This window comes from Episyrphus balteatus, chromosome 4, assembly GCF_945859705.1.
Source record: "Episyrphus balteatus chromosome 4, idEpiBalt1.1, whole genome shotgun sequence".
Taxonomy (NCBI): domain Eukaryota; kingdom Metazoa; phylum Arthropoda; class Insecta; order Diptera; family Syrphidae; genus Episyrphus; species Episyrphus balteatus.
This window is the reverse complement of record NC_079137.1, coordinates 69484450-69504655: the sequence shown is the minus strand read 5'-3', so window position 1 is coordinate 69504655 and position 20206 is coordinate 69484450. Positions and strand designations below refer to the sequence as shown.

The window sequence follows — 20206 nt, the reverse complement described above, 5'->3', positions numbered from 1 at the left end:
AAAATGAAAAATAAATTTTGTAAATTTTTATAAATTCTCAAGACTTCGACACACAAGCAAGTGCGGAAGGAAATAAGTAGATGAATGAGGACAGGCAAAAAAAAAAACAAACAAATAGCTCCAGGGTAATCGTCAATTTCAATTGTCAACTAAGATACAATCTGTTTATTTTCATTTTTTCTTCTCCTTTAAATGTGCTTTTCTCTGTAATGAAATCAATTTCATTCTCATTCCTTTTGTGATACCTTACAGAGAAGCCAGCAGAAGTAGAAGATACTTTTTGGTTAAAATATGCTTTTTCTTGGAGACGGCAATGTGCCAAATTTTTTTTTTTTTTTTTTTTTATTATTGCCAAGATAGAAAACATTTGCCACTGGCGATTATTTGTTTGTTTTATGTTTTAATAGAGAACTGGAGGACTGAGAAACTTTTTCAATATTTTGTTGTTTAAAAAATTTGGAATTTAACAAAAAAAAAATTTCAAAGAAAATCAACAGTTATAGTAATAAGTTTGACTCGAAAATGAGCCACCATTAGCTGATTATCGAACTGATTATCTTGAACTTTAGATCAACAACTACAAAATCTAACTAGCGTCATCAGCCACGAGTCACCAGCTGTAATTTCCCGACTAAATATTCTTAACAACCAACTATTTACTAATTATTTGAATAAAATATTCACATTGAAAATTTTTTATGACACACTTTTTGCTTCTAAAGGGTACCAGTTTTTAGAAGTCATTGATTTTATAACCAGCGGACATACAAGGCGCTTCAAATGATACCTCATTTGATAAACTATCATAACCAGTTTAAGGGTTATGGGGGAACAGATGAACATATATTTGTACCCACATGGAAACATAGCTACCAACAAAATACTAGTGTTCGTTAAACATCGATAGTCTATCGATATTCTCGACAGCAAAAAACTATCGCGTACATCGATAGTTCTAAAAAACTATCGAAAAACTCTATCGATAGTTTCAAGTTCAACAGTTTACCCCAAGATTTTCCTTCTGAACGCACAAGATATTAAATTTTGAACTCCTTAAAACACTGAAAAACTTTTGAAAATTTAGTGAAATCTTCATATCTCATCATTTCACTTACACTGCCCAACACACAAAAATTTCCCAGACCGTTGTCTATAATTTCTTACTAAATTTATAGTGCTGATTTTAAAAATAACATTAGTTTTTTTCTAGCAGTTCTAGTTTTTAAATTATTCATACATGAAAAGGCATAGAAAGTCATACAATTTTTTTTTGTAAAATTTTGTTTTATTTAAAATTTTTTTTTGTATTTTTATTTTTATTTACTTACTGAACCGAAATACGAAATGTGCAAAATGAAAATATCTAAAAAACTAGAGCCAATGTGATTTTTAGGCTTAGTAAACCCAAATGCATTAGGTTTGACAAAAAATTTTCTGGAAAATGTTAACAAACAGTTAAAATAAGCATAACTTTAAAATTATAGTACGAAATTAACCCCCGAAATCTGGAAAACTTAAATATTAAAAAAAAAAACAGAGCTCCTAGAAATATATGAATGTTATTTTTAGGTTTAATGAGGTTAAGTTTAATATAAATTTTTCTGGAAAACTCTAATAAACGCTCAAAATAAGGAAAATTGAAAAATAAGTATGAATATTCCCCAAATATGAATAATTAAATATTTCAAAAACTAGAGCTGCTAGAAAAAAACCAATATGATTTTTGATCTTACTGAACCCAAATCTACAAAATTTGATATAAATCTTTCTTGAAAATTTAAAAAATTGAAAATTGTTGGTCAGTGTTATTGATGTAAGATTTTTTGTTTGTAGAACCACTGAATATGCTGATTGTTTTCATTGTCAACCTATGTCACTGTTGCATTGTGTGCGTTTTTAGAAAAAAATATTTTCAAAATCGTTAGAACAGTTTTTTAAAAAAAAATAATTTTTTATAAATAATTTGAAAAATATTTTTAAAATAAAACTGGTATGTCATTTTGTAGAAATTACTTATCAACATCTTAAACCAAAATTTCAAAAAAATTTAATGTCCCGTTTTCGAAAATTTGATTTTTCAAAACAAAATTTTCAAATTTTTTTTTTTAAATCCAAAAATTGTTTTTTTTTTTTGAAATTTTTATTTCTGATTTATATTAAAATTATAATAATGCTTTTGTAAAAAAAAATTGTAGAAATACAGTTAGCAGTTTGGTAGAAAATCAGATTAAAAAAAAAAAACGGTTCTATGGCAGGCACCGTTAATAATGATTTAAAAAAAATTCATAAAAAGAGGGGCATTGTAAAAACTATTATTTGAATTTTTTTTAACAAAATCGTTGGAGCCGTTTTCGAGAAAATTTAGCTTTTCTGAAATTAAAAAAACCCCTCTGTAGCGTCTCTAAAAGCATGTAGCATGCTAATAAAACACTTTAGTTACGACGAAATAGTAGGCGTTTTTGATTAAAAATCCAAAAATCCAGACAACTTTTGATTTGCTTAACACCTTAGTGGTCTTTTCACTTACCTACCAACTTCGTCGCATCTTAAACAATTTATTTTACTTCTTGCAAAGTACCATAAATTAAACCACAATTTCTATGTTTATTTTAATTTGCGACCTTATACACTTTGAATCTTCCATTATTTTTTTTTTTAATCTTATAAGAAAACATGCCCTCTTTATGTATATAAAAAAAAATTCCCAAGAAAATCCACCAAGCATGTACCTACTTATCCTCTCTCAAAGATCTCTCGCTTTTGTATATCCTCGGCAACCAGTTTACAAGTTATAAATTGTTTTTACAAATCCACCTGCAGCGTATAGTTCATTATACCATAAAAAAAAGAGACTTGAAATGAATAGAAAAAACCTCCAGCTATATAAAGCTCGCTTTCACATAATGTCACTGCTGTCTACTAAAGTGATTAGACGTCATTCGTTTTCTCTCTCTGTATCTCTCTCATGTTCAATTCTTTAGAAATAACTTTCAGCGGTGAGAAGCAGGATCTTCTTTATGCTACAGTGCATACAGCTTTTCGCTTCTCGCCTCTGTGTACTCTCCTCCAATTTCTATTCACCACCGTCAAATTGCAATTTTATTTAACCTGTAATTACTTTTACCTCTAAGGAGTGTGCTGGTTAAAAAAAAAGAACATCATCTATAAACTGTTTTTCTATCCTCTCTCTGTTTGTATTTTTTTTTTGTTCTAAACTATGTATACTCTTGGTGCATCCTGTGAAAAGGACGAAGCAGCAGCAGAAATTACATTCAATAGAAAAGTGGGATTCTGTTTACATCGTCGTCGTTGTCGTCATCCATCGTTATCGTATCGCGTCTAGACTAACTTATACCAAGTACACTTCTGCTGGCTGCTGCCAGGATGAACTTAATTTCTTTAGGTCCTTTTTTAGCATGACATGGCTACGGCTAGTACTAGTACAACATTCCTCCCCCTCTTACTTTTTTGGTCTGCCCTACTTATCCATTCTCTATTCGATGTCAGGTGTAGTAACCTACTCTCTGTGAAATAAAGGAAGGATGTTGGTTTATGTCGAAGGCAGGTAACTTGTCTATGTTGATGGTGAGTTTGCAAAAGCCTTTTGGGTGTAATTCACTAGCATGCCCAAAAGGATTCAGCCAGGCGACAACCACACAGAACGGCAACAATTAAGTTTACTTGGGCTTTTCGTATTTATTGCATATCCTGGTCGTCGTCAGTCGTCCTTCATAGGATATACTCACACCCGCGCAACCCGCAGCCACAACTAACGGTTGGAGGTTTATATAGTGTTTCTCTGAAGCTGCTGCTTGCCAGCTTCTATCTCATTCATCTGTCGTGTCATGTGAAATTAGACTAAAAGGACTTCAAGTGGTCATTAGGGCAGTTAATTGAAGGGTTTGTCATTGGAGCACAATGGTGCGGAAACGAACGACACTGGATTAGTTGGCCATCATCGTCGTGCGGATGGTAGCGGGTAGATAAGCACCCAACCTGTCTGGCAAGTGATTTTATGCGATATAGTTACCACCTATTTTGATGCTTTAAGGACAACATTATATTAACCATTTGTGTGTGTGTGTGTTGGAAAAAAGGATTTTTAATAAAGATTGTCGGGAAGAATAATTACAAAGGCGTGAATGGCCAATCCATATTACCAACTCTCTCAAAGAGAGTCCTTTGGAACATTAAAAAAAAAAGAGGAATTCCCTCTAATTGACAGATAAGATTTGTAAGACGATCGAATTAGTGTGTGTTTGCTTGACGTTTTGTCATTTATTGATTTAGGCTTTTGTCTAGTGTTTCTATTTTGTATGTGGATTTTATGTTTAAGAACTTATTTATTTTCTATCATGAGAGAGAGAAAATGTTTACATAAATTCGAGAAATAGACCAGGGTCGATAATTTTTGAAACCAAAAAAAATCATAGTAGAATGAAACCCATTGGAAAAGGAGGTGAATATGATGAAAATTAAAGGAAAAATAAATTACGGGCGAGCCGAGTTCGGGAAGTGGGTGGGTTGAGTTTTTAATGGTAAAAAATGGTATATCTCGATTTCCGGCAAAACTACAAATCCTATAGAAAAAAGTTGTATGGCAAAGTTGTAGGTAATAAAAAGATCTACAACTTTTGTATCAACAATTTTTTCACATAACCTCAAAATTTATGTGAAAAATTCAAAAAACCGAGTTTTTGGTTTTTTATTTTTATCTTTTTCAAAAACAAAAATTTTTCTACGAAATTTATTGAAAACTTACCTTATTATGTTCCAAATACACTGTAATTTATTTGATTTAAAATATTTATTTGTTCACCTTATTTTGACTTAATACCAAAAAATCACCCTTATTTTCAATCGAAAATTCACGTGTCAAAATATCAGCTTTTTTCAAAAAGTCGGTGGGCATTTCGTTCTTTAAAATGTCTATTTTCTTATGGTGTACAAAAAAATTTACATTAGTATACTATAGAACATGTTCTAGTAAAATTCAAAAAATGAAAAAAGCTTGAAATCGAAAAAAATTTTATGTCATTGTTTACAATTTTGGTCTATTTATTCAAATTTACACTTTAATTACTCAAAAAACGTAAGATTTATCAGTGTTACATGAAATCTTACGTTTTTTGAGTAATTAAAGTGTAAATTTGAATAAATAGACCAAAATTGTAAACAATGACATAAAATTTTTTTCGATTTCAAGCTTTTTTCATTTTTTGAATTTTACTAGAACATGTTCTATAGTATACTAATGTAAATTTTTTTGTACACCATAAGAAAATAGACATTTTAAAGAACGAAATGCCCACCGACTTTTTGAAAAAAGCTGATATTTTGACACGTGAATTTTCGATTGAAAATTAGGGTGATTTTTTGGTATTAAGTCAAAATAAGGTGAACAAATAAATATTTTAAATCAAATAAATTACAGTGTATTTGGAACATAATAAGGTAAGTTTTCAATAAATTTCGTAGAAAAATTTTTGTTTTTGAAAAAGATAAAAATAAAAAACCAAAAACTCGGTTTTTTTGAATTTTTCACATAAATTTTGAGGTTATGTGAAAAAATTGTTGATACAAAAGTTGTAGATCTTTTTATTACCTACAACTTTGCCATACAACTTTTTTCTATAGGATTTGTAGTTTTGCCGGAAATCGAGATATACCATTTTTTACCATTAAAAACTCAACCCACCCACTTCCCGAACTTGGTTCGCCCGTAATTTATTTTTCCTTTCATTTTTATCATATTCACCTCCTTTTTCAATGGGTTTCATCCTACTATGATTTTTTTGTACTTTTTAATGTTTTTGAAGGCATCGGCACTGGTCTAAAAAGTGGGGAGGGATTTGGAATTATTTGGGCGGCAAACAATATAAGTGATATGTTAATTGGGGCTCTGTGTGGATATTTTATGTAAGAATGGTAGAAATTTTTTTTGTGAAGGGAAAAAAGTCCTAAATTAGACAAATAAAATAGACAGACAGACAGAAAACAGACAGGATACTTAAATAGATTCTAATCAAATGGATAATCATTATATTTGGCCAATCGATTGGACATTCTTTTGTGGTGGGTGAGGTTGTCTATCTATTTGAGCGACATTTGTGTGTGTGGGTGTATTTTGTATGTCATTTGTGTCAATTACAATAATTGGTAGAACTTAGTCATGCTATAAATAATTTAAAGCATTTTCATGTGTAGAAATTTTTCGTTATGCTATTATGGGAGAAGAAAATTTATTCTTATCTTAAATTTGTTGATGGATAAGTGACCAAAAATATTGTATTTGTTTGAAGCTTAGCAAAAAATAAATAATATATTATAAAAATAAGTGTAGGTATAAAAATAACCGACATTTACGTTTTTGATGTCATTTGAATTAGAAGTCTAGGGAAAATTTAATGCTAAAAACGAAAAATTGGAAATCTTATTTCACAACAAATCATTCATTATTTTGAGACTTGAAAGCTTAAAACAAAAATGAATCAAGGGGCACGGTAGTGCCCAGCCAAGTTCTCTAGCAACTTTGGCACTACACCCTTATTTACAGGAAACAACTCAGGCCATTTTCGACCCCCCTCTAACTTCTACACCAAAGATGCTAGAAATTTCAAACTCACAACATTTGTTGAGCTGGTCGAAACCAAACGCCTCCTACGATGAGTAGTTACTGAGATATAGGGCTTCAAAAATCGCAAAAACCGTAACTGACTCACTGACTCACTGACTCACTGACTCACTGATTCACTGACTCACTGACTCACTGACAGATCATCAAAATTATGGAGTACTTCCCGATGTCGTAGAAACTTGAAATTTTACACGGTGATATGACTTGTGGTGTATACAAAGGAAAAAATCGAAAATTTGAGATTTTCAATTCAGGGGGCGTGGCATCCGCCCATTTCCGCTGAATTTTCACCAAATATTATAGAGCACTTCTGATAGTCGTAGAATCTTGAAACTTGGTAGAATGGTAGAGCTGGTAGTTTATACAAAGGAAAAAATTTAAAATTTGAGAATTTCAGCCAGGGGGCGTGGCAACCGCCCATTTCCGCTGAATTTTCATAAATTATTATAGAGCACTTCTGATTGTCGTAGAATCTTGAAATTTGGTAGAATAGTAGAGCTGGTAGTTCATACAAAGGAAAAAATTTCAAACTTGAGAATTTCAGCCAGGGGGCGTGGCATCCGCCCATTTCCGCTGAATTTTCACCAAATATTATAGAGCAATTCTGATAGTCGTAGAATCTTGAAACTTGGTAGAATGGTAGAGCTGGTAGTTTATACAAAGGAAAAAAATTAAAATTTGAGAATTTCAGCCAGGGGGCGTGGCATCCGCCCATTTCCGCTGAATTTTCACCAAATATTATAGAGCACTTCTGATAGTCGTAGAATCTTGAAACTTGGTAGAATGGTAGAGCTGGTAGTTTATACAAAGGAAAAAATTTAAAATTTGAGAATTTCAGCCAGGGGGCGTGGCAACCGCCCATTTCCGCTGAATTTTCATAAATTATTATAGAGCACTTCTGATTGTCGTAGAATCTTGAAATTTGGTAGAATAGTAGAGCTTGTAGTTTATACAAAGGAATAAATTTAAAATTTGAGAATTTCAGCCAGGGGGCGTGGCAACCGCCCATTTCCGCTGAATTTTCATAAATTATTATAGAGCACTTCTGATAGTCGTAGAATCTTGAAACTTGGTAGAATAGTAGAGCTGGTAGTTTATACAAAGGAAAAAAATTAAAATTTGAGAATTTCAGCCAGGGGGCGTGGCATCCGCCCATTTCCGCTGAATTTTCACCAAATATTATAGAGCACTTCTGATAGTCGTAGAATCTTGAAACTTGGTAGAATGGTAGAGCTGGTAGTTTATACAAAGGAAAAAATTTAAAATTTGAGAATTTCAGCCAGGGGGCGTGGCAACCGCCCATTTCCGCTGAATTTTCATAAATTATTATAGAGCACTTCTGATTGTCGTAGAATCTTGAAATTTGGTAGAATAGTAGAGCTGGTAGTTCATACAAAGGAAAAAATTTAAAACTTGAGAATTTTAGCCAGGGGGCGTGGCATCCGCCCATTTCCGCTGAATTTTCACCAAATATTATAGAGCACTTCTGATAGTCGTAGAATCTTGAAACTTGGTAGAATGGTAGAGCTGGTAGTTTATACAAAGGAAAAAATTTAAAATTTGAGAATTTCAGCCAGGGGGCGTGGCAACCGCCCATTTCCGCTGAATTTTCATAAATTATTATAGAGCACTTCTGATTGTCGTAGAATCTTGAAATTTGGTAGAATAGTAGAGCTGGTAGTTTATACAAAGGAAAAAATTTAAAATTTGAGAATTTCAGCCAGGGGGCGTGGCATCCGCCCATTTCCGCTGAATTTTCACCAAATATTATAGAGCACTTCTGATAGTCGTAGAATCTTGAAACTTGGTAGAATGGTAGAGCTGGTAGTTTATACAAAGGAAAAAATTTAAAATTTGAGAATTTCAGCCAGGGGGCGTTACAACCGCCCATTTCCGCTGAATTTTCATAAATTATTATAGGGCACTTCTGATTGTCGTAGAATCTTGAAATTTGGTAGAGTAGTAGAGCTTGAAGTTTATACAAAGGAATAAATTTAAAATTTGAGAATTTCAGCCAGGGGGCGTGGCAACCGCCCATTTCCGCTGAATTTTCACCAAATATTATAGAGCACTTCTGATAGTCGTAGAATCTTGAAACTTGGTAGAATGGTAGAGCTGGTAGTTTATACAAAGGAAAAAATTTAAAATTTGAGAATTTCAGCCAGGGGGCGTGGCAACCGCCCATTTCCGCTGAATTTTCATAAATTATTATAGGGCACTTCTGATTGTCGTAGAATCTTGAAATTTGGTAAAATAGTAGAGCTGGTAGTTTATACAAAGGAATAAATTTTAAATTTGAGAATTTAAGCCAGGGGGCGTGGCAACCGGCATTCCCGCTGAATTTTCATCAAATATTATAGAGCACTTCTGATTGTCGTAGAATCTTGAAATTTGGTAGAATGTTGGAGCTGGTAGTTTACACAAAGGAAAAAATTTAAAGTTTGAGAATTTCAGGCAGGGGGCGTGGCAACCACCCCACTGAATTTCACTGAATTTTCATCAAATATAGAGATTTTATATTCTACAGCCATACCTTGCAAAAAGTAGTGAAATCACAACAAAAACATTACTGTTAAAAAAAGAGCCAAGTTCTCCTATGTTGAAATTATGCTGGCACAAAAAGTACTGAGATGTAAAAGTGTACCAAGTTCTAAAGTTTGGGTTCAAATTCGTATCAATAAAATTTTGATTGTTTACTTGGCAATTTTTGAAATAACTTTAAAAATCGATAATTAAGAAAAATTGTCAAGAGAACAATCAAAATTTTATTGATACGAATTTGAACCCAAACTTTAGAACTTGGTACACTTTTACATCTCAGTACTTTTTGTGCCAGCATAATTTCAACATAGGAGAACTTGGCTCTTTTTTTAACAGTAATGTTTTTGTTGTGATCTCTTTTTTGTGATTCTTTACTCGACCTTACAGCTTTTTAATGTTTTCAAACTTTAAACTTTTTTTAATCGGTTTATATTAGTTTATTTAAGGTTATTTCCGTCCAGAAAGTGGAAAGTCCGATTAATACATTTGCACACTTGAAATTCTAATTATATATTTGAAATTATGTTGCATTTCTCAATTTACATAAAAAACTGCAAAAACAAATCGAAAAAATATCTTTTTTCTTAGGTATTTTTCACAATTAATTGTAACTGACAAATTTTATTTAATATTGGTATGGAGTGTTTTAAAAAAAAAACTGTAAGGTGCCTGAATAATGTACATATACACTGAGGGAAAAAATAAATTGAAGTTGAAACGTCTTTGTTTCAAAGATTTACTACTTTTATTTATGTGACTTTAAGAAACGAAACCATCAAAAATTAACCAATTAACCCTTTTTCCACGTTGATTTTAAAATATTCATCTTCAACGCAAAATCATTCCGAATAATAGTTAAATCAATGTGGTTTTCATTGATTTTACGTTGTTTTATGGTGGCTTTTCCATCAGTGTATAAAATACTTACTTTCATTTATTTTTTAATTAAAAAAAAATTATTATGATAATATTTTGCAATTAAAAATTACATCAAGTGCCTAGAAGTACAAGTCTAAAAATATTTGGTTGAAATTGCTATAAGAGAAATGTTCAGAAATAAAATAAAAATAAGTTTTGATTTAATTTCAATTAAGGTGTGATAGCAACTATGCCAAAGTTGTATTTCAGATTATTTGTATGTTGTCCACGTGCACTGAGGCGTATACGTGCCTTTTCGTATTGTTTTTTTTTTAACTGCATATGCAAGAGAAGGGGAGAAGAAGACGGTTGATTAAGCTAGACAATTAAGGTTTAGGCAATCTGGCCACATTGCGTCATAAAAATTTTTCATAATGCTGAATGGAATGATACCCAAAACAACCACTCTTGAAAAGCTTAGATGTTATCTTTTTAATGAAAAGATGAATATTTTGTCAGTAGTGGGTGCGGGATAAGTAGTTACAGAGGTTAAAAGTAACAGCTAGAACAAAAGTATTCGTCTAAAAATTAAGAACTGCGTTGCTACATTCTTAGAGTGGTACCAAAACAAAGCACTTTTTTACCCTCTTATTTTTGTATTTTTGGTCTGGAGAATAGATTCATTTCTGAGTGACTTGTTTTTTTTTTAGAAACGTGCGAATTTTGGTTCTTCGTAAATTTATTTTTTTGTGTGAAATTTTTCCGGGGAAGTTGTAACAATGTAAAATTACTTCGTTTGCTTGAAAAATTGTATTTTTTTTTTGACAGAAATGAAAAGTAAAATTTTAAATCTTTAATTTTATTTTGGAGTAATGAAAGTATTTTGTGCTTGATTTAATGACATGCTTAAATGCTCAGGTATATAAAAAACAACTGTTTCATATTTTTTTAAGATTCAGGTTGAAAAACACTCTAAATTAATACTACATTGCTCCAAAATTAAATTTAAGCTATATAATACAACTTTTCATTGTTATCTAAAGAACATCCTTTAAATTTGTATAATTAAATAAACTTTTTGGGTTAAAAATTCGTCCATCTCAAAAAATTTCATACATAAACAAACAAAAAAAATGGTAAACCTATCATTTTTTTAAAATTTACAAAAATGCATCCATCCACTTGTAGATACATACCTTATTTATTTTTTTAAATACAAATATGGCTTTTTAGAAAATTTAAAATTAATAACTTCCATATAATTTTGTTGTGGAAATCGGTTAAGTCATGAATTTTTACAATGGTTGAAAGTCTTGAAGCAAAATATTATGGCACCCTTTTGAAAAAGTTATAACTTAGGTATCACTTTGAAACCAGTTAAAGTTGATTTTTCCAAATTGCCAATCATTACCTACAAATTTTCTTAAAATCTTCCAAAAAATTTTCTACAAAAAAAAATCCAAATCACCCTGATCTCTGCCAAAAAAAAAAACAAACATTCATTTAAATCATTCAATATGACAAATTGTTGATCCTCAAACTTATTTTCTCTTTCTCCCTTTTGCCAATACCTACTTCCATTCCAACCAATATCTATTTAATCCAAATCGATATAAAACATTCACACAAATCCTTTTTTCCATTTTCCAAATTCATTGAAATCTCATCTCATCACTTTTTAAGGACATCAGAAACCGAAAAGCAGCCAAAATCTTAATGCTCTGTTAGCTTTTCATTACGGATACCCGAAAACCTGTCACCAAATATCTCCCAAATCATAAATTTTCCTCTAACATACAAAAAAGATATATATCGCCTCAAGTTACAACACCAACAAAATACCCATCTACTCTGCTATCAACAACAACCATCAGAATCGAAAAACAAACCGGGACTAAAGCTAAAAAAGGGCCTATCAATTTATCAGCCTTTCAAAGCCCATCAAATTGGTCCGCATCATCCTGCTGCTGGCTGCCACAAAACGCGAGATTGAAAGAAACTGAAATTCATCATGAGACTATATCTCTTTCGTGTGTCATGAAATATTCCATTTTCAGGAAAGTAGTTGTGTAGTCTAGAGAGTTGATGGTTTTCAAACATGACAGTGGTACTATAGTGGCAATGGCAGAAATGGTATCAAAAATTGACAAGAACATCAACAACAACAACAAGAAGAACTCGCTAGCCTTTTTCTCTTCACGTCATGACTATTCAATAATTCACAAGGGATATGTTTTCTGGCTTAAAGGACGAGGCAGAAAAAAAAATGAAACGAAAAAAAAAAAAATGACCCATTCGATGAGAGAGACGAGGGATATTATAACATGACACATCAGTTTATCCTTGCACCTAAACCAGGATAGGTACCTACGATATCAGACGACACCAGCAGGCAGGCAGGCAAAAAAAAGGATATCAAATAAAATGGATTCGCCATCTTAAACATTCTGAATGATTGGCATCAGGTTGCCTATTTGCCATGTCATTTGTCATTTGGTATATATATTCCTCTTAAGTCATTCGGAAGGACATTTTTCGATGTTGCAATGTGTGTTTCCGGATATCCGGTATGAAAAATCACCTAAACCGCATTATTATACCTGTGTATATATGTCCTTTTTCTCGTATTCATGGCCTAATGTCTATGCCATTTCCTTCGTCGTCGTGGTGGAGGTCCTTCTTCTCGTCCTTGAGATCGTCTTGTATGTCGACCTATATGGCGTATAGAGGTACTTTACATAATAAGTGACAACAAAAGTGTTGCCTGAATGTGAAAAGATAAGAAAAACCTTCTCTCACCCTTTTTTTTTCGTTCGTTTTTCTTTAAGGATTTTCTACATCGTCTTCGTGTCGTTTGGGGAGAGAGGATTCTTCTTCCATCCTTAACGAGAGTATGAATCTGGACTGTATCGTGCGTTCCAAGAGAAGGCTTTTTTTTCTTCTTCTTCTTTTTCTGGGATGAAATTCCTTTGGAAACGACTAAAGTTTGAATTATGCTGTGGCTATGTTTCCTTCCTTGAATTTTCTCTTCCTTATATTTTTCCTTAGTCCTTATTCGATTTTTGAAATTGGTATGTGTATGTAAGAGGGTTTTGGGGGTAATTCTATTTTACCCGTATATTTCTATCTCTCTCTATCAAGATTTTCTTATTCTTCTTTTTTTTTTATTTTCTTATAACTTCAAAGCCTGTGAAGATGGTGAATCCTTTTCGTTTTATAAATATGTTCCATAACCTCAACATTTTCTCTATGTACTTGTAGTCTTACTTTTACTTATATATAAATTCTTATATTATATATTCTTTTGCTTGGATGGTATATAAATGCTTCCTTTCTAAATCTACCATAAATCCATCTTAGAGAAGAGATGCTACCGCCATGATATAGAATGGAATGTAATTTATTTCAGGCATTTTACTTGGGGTTTTTGTGCAAGTCCAATTTAAGACGTACAATATACACACACACACACATACTTTTAGTCCTTTTATCTTATAACATAAAATTATTTTCCATTTAGCAAAGTTATGCTAAAAGGATTTTCGATAGAAAATTATATTAAAGACTCTGTTTCTATCTCTCTCTCTGTTTTGTTTTAAGAAATTAAATTTTTAATAAAAAGATAGATGGAATTATTGAAGTAATAATATTTCTTATTAATTTTTATTATTATTTTTTTTTTTAATTTACAGGTACAACCATATCAGAGCATGTGGGTAAAACAGTTGAATTGCCATGTCCAATGAACATGACAGTATGCGGTGCATTGCATTCGATTAACTGGTTCAAAGGTGAAACACGAATTGCAGCTGTACTGCTTGATGATAGCAATATAACTAGTGTCTCAGAAGGCTATAAAGATAGGTAAGTTAGGTATAATTTTTTATGTTCTTTAAGAAATTTTGATAAAAATGACAAAACATTGTGAAAAACCATATTGTTTTCGGAAAAAAAAGGAAACTTAAAATCTAAAACGAATTCATCAACAAACAGAATTAAGTGGTCAGTTGAAAAAACTCAATTTGTTGAGCCTGTTTTTTTTTCGAGACATGTTCTTGCTTCCTAGGGCATAAGATTTAAGACGACTTTTTCTTCTTTGGCTGTATTAAATCATTGGTCTAAAGTCGTAGCCAAAAAGCCGGAATTTTTAGAAGAGCTTATTTTAAAAGTATTGAATCTAAAATTGGTTTGAAAAGCAATAAAATCATTTTTATTTTCAGTGCTTATCAACGTTTTAAATGATTGAGTTATGGCTTTTATCAATATGTAAGGTTTATAAACTATGAATTTTCGAATGCATCTTCCACGGTCCAAAGGAAACAATTAAACCGTCTTGTACTGAACTTTTTCATATTGTCCAACGAATATCAATCTTGAGACAACATTGTTTTTTTTTTGTCGTTCTTTAAAAATCTGTACTTTAAATGCATTTTAGTTGAAATTTGTAATTTTAATTTCATGCCTAAAACTAACGTTAATGAAAAACAAGACAGTTAAAATTGTATTGTCTAAAAAAAGCCTCTATTACACAAGTATAAAGCCAAAATTGACACTCAATACCAACTTGTTCTAAGTTCTAACGCATTTTAACCGTTTTCTAGATATGATTTTTCAAAGTTTTTTTTTTTGTCGGTTGTTTATAAATAAGGAAGAAACACTAAAATATTTTGTTTGGCTCACCTCAGAAGTTTAAGTCTTCTGAATCAAAACATTTAAAAAAATCGTTTTTAAAACCAAATTAAATTTAAAAAAGTTTTTCTCAAAGAAAATTTCAAAATTTTTAGTATACCCGGAGTTTTAAACTTTTTTATGTAAAATTATAAATACTAGCAAAAAACACAAGATACCTTTCTAAAAAATCTAAATATGAATAATTTATTAAGACATCCTATGACAGTTTTTGAAAAGATAAACAAATTTCGAGTCTTTTTGTAACTTTTCGAGATTTTGTTTAAAACTTGAAAAGAAAGCTGAATTTTGAAAATTTAACATAAAAAATATTTTGTATAAAGTTAAATTTCCTTTCAGTATAGATCTTTTTAAAAACTTATAAAAAATTAAATATATTAAAAAATAAACAAAAAAAAAAAATAATAATGAAAATGAAAATTATTTAAATTTTTATGCTTTAACTTTTGTAGACGAAGTATCAAGGAGAAAAGAAAATACTTCATCTTTTAACATGATGGTCAAAAGTGAATGAAATATGGCATGAAATATGAACTTTCAAAGTCTTTTTGAATATCTTTTTTTCGCACATCTTTTAACAAAAGTTGATTAAAACAAGATTAGAATAATACAACAACGATTAAAAACTTTGACAAATCATAGCTTGAAAAGTTATGCATAAATATTTTTTAAGGCGCAGCTATGGAATTGAGAAAGATAGTTAAAATATGCCATTCGCCGAAAATTATTTTCGTTATGTTTGGCCCCATTTTTTTTATCTGGAAACATATTTTGTTTATAAGCAACTATACAAAAATTTGAATGACTTAAAAGTTTTTATATCTATGATTAGTTTTGATTGATTTAATTAACATAGACTTCACGTTGGGCGCCATTTTGATTAAAGCAGTATTTTTCTTTGTTTTGAAAGAAAAAAAAACTTTGAAAATCATTTTGTAATCAATTACCTAAATTTTAATAAGTATAGTTTTGAATTAAGTTGCTGTTAAAAAAAACGACAACTGTGATTGGTAAAAAAACTAATGGGATAGGTACTTTTTGGGTCGATTAAACACAGTCGCGGTTGACAACTATACTACGCAATTTTTTTTTTATTTCAAACCATTTTCAACTTACTGACATTATTTTTTTTTCTATTTTCTTTTGCAGAGTAATAGTGGAGCAATCTCCATTTAAATTAATTATTAAGGACTTGCAAATATCTGATGAAGATATCTACCTATGTGATACAACATTTTTTATACCATTAGAAGCTTGTGATAACTACTATGGATATCGTGTAAAACTTAATGTCTTAGGTAAGTTAAAAATTAATATCTATATTTTTATTTAAAGCTTGTTATATACTTTCTCATTTATTTAAAATTATTATTACTATACAAATATTATCTTATTTGCCTTGTGTATTAAAAAATAAAACAAAACAAAAAAAATTGGAATTTTACTTGTGCTTGCTTCCTTCCAAAAGTTTGTCTACCAAAAACACATGTTTGTCCTTTTTGTTTGTGTTTGTCCTTATATCTACAAAAAAAAAAAAAAAGTTACATCAAAAATTGTTGTTTGTGTAGCTAAATTAATCAAAACAAAAAACAAAAATGCAACATAATTATATTACCCTCTGGAATGAAAAAAATTGTATTTAAAAATTTGTTGATATGTATCTGCCCCCCTCTCCAAGCTCAATTCATTTGCCTGATATGTCTGCCTGCATGAATTTATTTTTAACTGCTGAATTATGTATATTAATTAGTTCGCATCACTTCCTTTTAACAAAGTAAATAAAATTTTAATAAAAATATAAATTCAAACAATTATTTTTTGTTTTTTTATTTTTCCAAACCTTATAAAATAATTAAAAAAAAACTTATTTTTTTTCTACTCCCTTTTGAACAAAATTTTGTAAATTGTATTTTTGCTTGTTTGAATTTTTTGTATATTTTTTTTTTTATATAAATTTTTTGTATAACCAAAATAAAAATGCTAAAAAATAATTTAAAAAAAAACCTCTCTTATCATAATTTCATTGAAAATGATCATTAAAAAAAGAAAAATATTTCCTCCCCCTTCTCAATATGCTCAACTCTCACCTGGATTCAAAACAAATTAAATTAAAAAAATAAAAAAAAAAAAAACCCAACAAACATGCTTAAAAACTAACAAAAAAAAAAAAAAAATATCATGTCAATGTTAATGTTAACAAAACAAAAAAAAATATTTAATAAAAAAAAACAAAACCGTAGAAAACATTGGTAAATGAAATTTAAATATATCTTATTTTATGTTTTTTATTTTTATTTATTTTTTATTTTAAATTATTTAATTATTTTTTTTCAAAACATCTTCACAGCAGACTAATCGATTAAATTTCTTTTTTTTTTATTTTCTTTTTCAAAATCCACATAAAATGTAATATAAAACTTCACTTAAACAAAAAAAAACAATCAACAAAATGATACTCTTAAATTAAAAAATAATAATAAAAAATTTTAATGAAAAAAATTGGATTAAAATTTTAAAAACAAAATTTAAAAAAAATAAATAAAATAATCAGTGCCACCAACCGAGGTTGTGATAGTTGATGAGAAAGGAGATCGCATTGAGAACGGTACCGTTCTTGGGCCGCTACAGGAAGGACATACATTGAGATCGACGTGTATTGTGAAAAACACACGACCCCAACCAAGCGTCGGATGGTTTAGAGCAAATAAGCGGTTAACAACACGTAAGTATTAATTTAAGTCTTAAAAATAAAATTGTTTATTTAAATTTTAATATATAGCGATCAAAATTCTTTGTCAATGCTGCTTATCTCTCATAAATCTCATATCAAACAAGTCTGATCATACATGTTCGATCGAACAATTTTTTTTTAAATACGTTTTTAAAAAGGTTTAATCGATCTTGTTTGATCAAAAAATTCCAAATCATTTTGCTGAAAATAGAGTTTACCATGAAACTTGACCGAACATGTTTGATTGGGCTGGTATTTTCTATCAATGAATCTAGACTCCATATGTTTGAACATAAAGTTTTCCATAAAGTTTGATCGAATATGTTTGATACGATTGTTATGATCGAACATATTGAAATAAATAAATATTTCTTTATGTTGGAGAATAAAGTTTTCTATGAAGTTTGATCGAACATCAAAGAACTTCAACTCTTTATGATTGAAAATAAAATTTTCCATGAAATTTGTTTGATTAGGCTGGTATGATCAAACATTTTTGATGAGATAGGTATGATCGATTTTATGTTCGATCAAAGAATCTCGAATCTTTATGTTTGAAAATAAAGTTATCTATGAAGTTTGATCGAACATATTTGTTTTGGTTGGTATGCTTGAACATATTTGGTCAGATAAGAATGACCCATCATGTTCGATCAAAGAATTTCGACTTATTACCCTTGAAGTTTTACATGAAGTTCGATAGATTCGATAGTTCGAACATGTATGATTGAGCAAAAAAAACCACTCCAAGAACAAAAACTACAAAGCTTTAATCTTTTTTTTTTTTCACTAATTTCATGCCACAATCCTTTATCCTTTTCAAGGACATACTTTCAGCAATCTTCTTAATATAAACAAAAAAAAATAAATTAAATAAGAATTTCAATCAAGAAATTAAGTCTCCTTGAAAAAAGCAATTATCCTAAACTCTCTTTATCTAACCAACAAAAAAAAAAAAACTTACTCCTTCAATTAGATATTATTCCTAATGGAATTGAAAGAAAAAATGTAATCGTTTTTTTGTCAAGCCTATGCAAGAATATGAATCCCTTGAGGCCCTGAATTCCACTATCAACTTAGATAAGGGGCTTTTATATATCCTATTTGAAGGTATTATTTTATTAAAAAAAATATATATATAAGAAGATGATGAGCAAGTTTGCCTTTAGCCTTAAACTATGTTTATATGAAAAAGGTATATCTATAGTTATTATAGTCATGCACTTTTATATCGTTTATTCATGCGGCTGCTTAGGAATTTTATTTATTTTTCCTCTTCTATTTTTTATTACTATAACTTAGCTACTCCAAAGCTCAAGACTATCTCATCCACAGTAAAAATTAAAGTATAATAAAATGATAGTAAAGTTGAGTGCATAAAATATATAACAAAAAAAATCCCAAGAGTGGTCGTCTTGTTAGGAAAGGGGAAGAGATTAACAGTGGAATGTTTTTCCTTGGAAAATATTTTTATTCTTCTCTCTTTTTAATTTCATTTTGATCCATTTTTTGTTTTTTTCTTTCTTGTATTTACTTAAACCCTAAAGAATTATTATTATTATTTTTTTTTAATGTGGGATGTAACTGGTTAAAGTATTTTTTTCTTTTTATAATTGGCTTTAGTTGAATTTACTCGTGGGAGAGAGAAGATTAGTTAGTATTTTTTAAATGCAAGGAAATATTTATTACACAAATTATACGAGTTAGAGAAAAGCTTGTAATTATTTAGATTAGTATGCTCATACATTGAATTAACATTTAAAAGTCTAGTAATCAATTCGTGGAAAAATTAAATATTTATACAAAATTGTTTGGCTGAAAATTTCAAAATAAAAAATTCAAAGCTTACATAACTCAGTTAGAGTTATTTGTTTGTGCTTGTTAGATTTCATATTTTATAGTTATAATTTAGCGTATGAATTTTGTACTTAATTCTCTTTTTAGATTTTTGAAAATTTACTTTAAAAAAAATTTTATTTAATTTGAAGAAAAATACGAAAATTGTAGTTTTCAAATTATACTCTTGATAATGATAAGTCGAACTCCCTCTAAGTCGAATTTCCCTTTAAGTCGAACTTTTTCACCATTTTTAATGAACAATTTTGAAGAAAAAATATTATATTAATCCCTCGAACTCGAACCAATTTTCGAGTCCCGTCAAAGTTCGACTTAGAGGGATTCGACTGTATTTTTAATGTAGTCAAACATTTATATAGGCCTAGGTCATCTTTAAGAAAAATGGATTTAGGTCGCAATAAATTCCTTTGAACTGATTTTTTTTGTATTGTTAGAATATTTACAAGAGTGTTATATAACCAATTTTGCAGATTCGAAAGAACTGTGCTGACTGTGTAGTATGCAAAAAAAAGCGAAACTTTCGGTAATAAAATAACTTTCACGTGTTATAATGTTAAGAATGATTTTCGAAATTGTGAATTTGAATTTTTAAAGGTACATATTCTAAAAATTTAGTTTTTCTTTCTCAAAAACATTAATAAATTAATTTTACACTTTGGATATGTCGAAAACTAAAGCCAATTTCGAAAACTAAAGCCAATACAAGAACCAGTGGAACAACTTAAAGCTAATTTTGTATGCAAAAGTGTTGTCAACATCCTCAATATTAACAATCTTAACAAAAAATTTTAACATTTTATTCGAAAATTCATATAAGGGTAGGTTAAAAAAATCGAATTTCCTTTAAGTTCTTATTTTATATTGCTAGAATATACTTACCAAATATGAGGTCT

At 29.7% G+C, this 20206-nt stretch overlaps 1 protein-coding gene across 13 annotated transcripts in view; it reads left to right on the top strand.

Moving 5' to 3' along the window:
• The window catches only part of LOC129919053 (B-cell receptor CD22), a 160424-nt gene that overhangs the window by 63838 nt on the left and 76380 nt on the right, over positions 1-20206 (top strand). For all 13 annotated transcript variants that reach the window (XR_008773040.1, XM_055999867.1, XM_055999870.1 and 10 more), the window contains exons 2-4: positions 13729-13900; positions 15875-16023; positions 17277-17447. Coding sequence is in view for 12 of the 13 variants with exons in the window: in XM_055999867.1 (XP_055855842.1) it covers positions 13729-13900; positions 15875-16023; positions 17277-17447 (492 nt within the window). In the remaining variant the exon portion in view is untranslated. The remainder of the gene's footprint in view (positions 1-13728; positions 13901-15874; positions 16024-17276; positions 17448-20206) is intronic.